The sequence below is a fragment of the Lolium rigidum genome, chromosome 2 (genome assembly GCF_022539505.1).
Source record: "Lolium rigidum isolate FL_2022 chromosome 2, APGP_CSIRO_Lrig_0.1, whole genome shotgun sequence".
NCBI lineage: Eukaryota > Viridiplantae > Streptophyta > Magnoliopsida > Poales > Poaceae > Lolium > Lolium rigidum.
In genome coordinates this window covers 151805266-151808604 of record NC_061509.1, presented here as the reverse complement: position 1 = coordinate 151808604, position 3339 = coordinate 151805266, and the positions used below count along the sequence as shown (strand labels likewise).

Here is a 3339-nt window from a genome sequence, read left to right as displayed (position 1 = left end):
TTATTGCCCAAAGCTGTTATCTTGTGTGCACGGAGATGGCAAGCGGGACGTGAACGGTGGTTGAGTGTTTCAATCCCATGGTTTCTAGTGTAACCCAAGGCCACCTGCTGGGCTGCTGACAGGGAAGTGCCTGACAGCTGATTTGGACCAGCATCGGACTGAAGGAGTACCGATTGCACCTCCTCTATCACGGATAAGCACGAGTCCAATTATTTAACCATTTCGCTCGGCTGCTTGCGTCTTGTTTATATTAAATCCAGGCGATCAAAAGGATACTATCTTGACCCCTTTGTGCCTTCAAGTTGCTGCACCAACCCAATCACCGCCGCACCACTCGAACGCCTCGACGGCTCAAACCTCAAAGTAAGCAATTGGAGATTAGTTTAATCCACGAGTGCGTGCTAGCCTTGCACCTGCCGCATTTTTCTTTTGTGTTTGTTTGATTCGGCATGCAGTGGTCCGTTTCGTTTTGGGTTTGAATTCAGGTCTCTCTCTCTGTTGACAAATCTTCAGGCTAATCGTGCCGTGCATCACCTTTCGTCCCAGTTTTTTTTTTTTTTTGGTTAGTCAAACATGTGATCCTGGTCATAACGCAGAATCATCGTTTTCCGATGCGCATCGTTCACTAGAAGATCGATTATTTATCTTTCAATTAGACAACGAATGGGAAACCTGTTAATTTGAAAGGAATCGTTGACACTCTAGTTAAAATGCTACTCCTACCAAGAAAATAGTTGAACAAAGAATATTCTTAAGGTGTTAAGTGAGATCCCGAATTTAAACATCTATAATTTATTTTGAAATTATAAAAACTTGTCTGACTCCTATCAACCTTAGTTCCTCTCGCTGCACTGTCATTTTACGTGGATTTGCCAAATAAAATGGTACTCCCTTTGTGCTGAAATATAGCGCATAGTGTGCATTAGGTTTTTTCAAAGTTAAATCGTGTCAACTTTGACCAAATCTTTACGAAAACATATCAACATCTAGAATATCAAATCAATACCACTAGATTCATCATAAAATATACTTTTATATGGTATAGATTTTGCATTCTAGATATACATAATTTTGTCAATAAACTTTGTCAAAGTTAGTGCATTTTCAATTTCGTGAAAATCAACACACACTATATTATGGAAAGGAGGGATCCATTTACGTCTCTAAACTTGGTCAAAGCTTCCTCCATTCTACTTCATCTCATCCAATCGAAATAGAATGGTGGGTGCCAAGAGATTTGCTAGATCTCAGCTAGCTCAGTTAATTTTTACACCGTTTGATTTACTTCATGATTCGTGCTAGCTATCAGTTGCAATTTGAGTTATAACTGAAATTTGATGACAGCATCCGAGAAATAGTCACACCCGAGTGCCAAAAGGAGCTCTAACCAAAATTCAGGCGGGATCCACTTACATCTCTAAATATTCTCCATTGTAGAAACGTTTGTGCAAGTTTTTGCATCACTACTTTTCACATACTACAAGTTTCTCCACTTCACCACTTGCTAATGTGCCGACGCCAGTAACTCTCGCGACAAATTCCACACCAAACCACACAGGAACACACATCTCCAACTGATCGATCACGTTTCTTTGGGCGATGCATTACGCCACTGACGCCTTCTTCGTGCTCTCTGTTCCTCGGCTTGCTCTTGCTCAACGCTTCCCTCAAACGACTAATCGCTCACGAGAATGGTCACTGATTCATTCGCCGCTTTAGCTCACTAGCTGCTGAACAGCACCGGCGACGAACCACGGCTGGGCTGGGAGGGTCAGCTGAACCGGAGCCTGCACCGGCGTCGGCGGCGGCACCAGGGGGATGGACATGGACTCCGCCGCGGCCTCGCCTCTCTTCCTTCGCTTCGACGACCCGGAGGTGCTGGAGGAGGGAGAAGAAGAGGAGTCGGAGCTCACCGGCTGCGGGCACGGACGCTTGTCTCCCACGGCCGCGGCGGCCGCGGCCGCCGCCGCGATCTCAGAGCCGATGCGGAGCGGGAAGTTGAGGAGCGCGCGGGAGCCGCGCATGCGGTAGGCGGCGCGGTCGTACGCCACGGCGGCGTCCTCGGCGCTGTCGAACGTGCCGAGCCACACGCGCGCGCCGTTCTTGGCCGGGTCCCGGATCTCCGCCGCGAACTTGCCCCACGGCCGCTGCCTCACCCCTCTGAAGTGCTTCCCCCTCGAAGCCGAGGCCGCCACCTCGCCCTCCTCGAACCTTGGCGCCATCGACGCCACCTCGTCCGTCGTCTCGGGTCCGGGCGACGGGAGGAAGCTGCCGAGGTAGGAGCCGTCGTACGAATCAGGGGAGAGCAGGGGCTCGGGCTTGACGGCGGCGAAGGAGCCGTCGGGGAGCCAGCCGCAGGAGAAGGCGTCGCGGAGGGCGCCGTAGACGACCATGTCCTCGGCGTCGTTGGGGCGGAACGGGAGCGACTCGCTCCACTGGTCGGCCACCAGGCTGCCGAAGCTCGCGCTCCGGCAGTACACCGGCCGCTGCGCCGGCGCGTCCTCCATGAGCTGCTGCCGAATGCTCTCCAGCACTGCCGCCTCGGAAGCCAGATTGAGCAGCATCTTGTCTTGTTCTTGTTTAGTCTTCGTGTTTTCCTATGATGATTTGAAAGTTGCTCTTTCGGATTCGCAGTGTGTCAACCGGAAATTAGTGGATTTTATCTGTGGAGGAGCTGGGTTCCGCCCCGGTTTATATACCGCGAAGCTGAGGCGTTGTCGCTTCTCACGTGCCTCTGGTTTCCATGAACCTTCCTTCGTTTTTTAACGCCACGTGACTCAATTGTTTTTCTATCGTTTTGGAAGATGGTGACGATGGTAACAGGTTCCATAGATTTGGAAGATAAGTTTCTTTTGGTGGTGATAGTTTTGGAAGACGATGACGATTGTAACTTGTAACTAGTAACTAGTGGACCGGTACACTACTTCTCACTCTGGTTACTCAATCCCACTCATGGTTTAGACTAGCCACACTAGGAGTATCATAACTAATATCATGCATAAAACTAGAGATTTTAATAATAATTATGTTATGTACATTAAGTACACACATTTACATTAAGATTGTACAAAATATTAAATATGAAGGGAAAAAAAACAAGGATACGTCATGGATAGACATATCGGTTTCATAGAAGAAGTGGCCAAGAAGACAAAGTACAACACACCTCTGGCACAGATCCCACGAGTGCAACCCCACACTAACCCCAAAGGCTAGCACACACTACTAAACAACTACTCGCGACATCTCCACTTTTCTACCGGTACAAGCATGCCTCTAAACAGCCTAGCCGCTCGCCAAAGCTCCGCCTCCTCTGAGATGTTGCGAATCACCACGGCC

At 49.1% G+C, this 3339-nt stretch overlaps 1 protein-coding gene across 1 annotated transcript; it reads right to left on the bottom strand.

Moving 5' to 3' along the window:
• Positions 1-1368: 1368 nt before the first annotated feature.
• LOC124687476 (ethylene-responsive transcription factor 1-like) lies at positions 1369-2647 on the bottom strand. Its single transcript, XM_047221257.1, has one exon. It carries the CDS (start codon positions 2562-2564, stop codon positions 1716-1718), a length of 849 nt encoding a protein of 282 aa, XP_047077213.1. The 5' UTR covers positions 2565-2647; the 3' UTR covers positions 1369-1715.
• Positions 2648-3339: the final 692 nt, after the last annotated feature.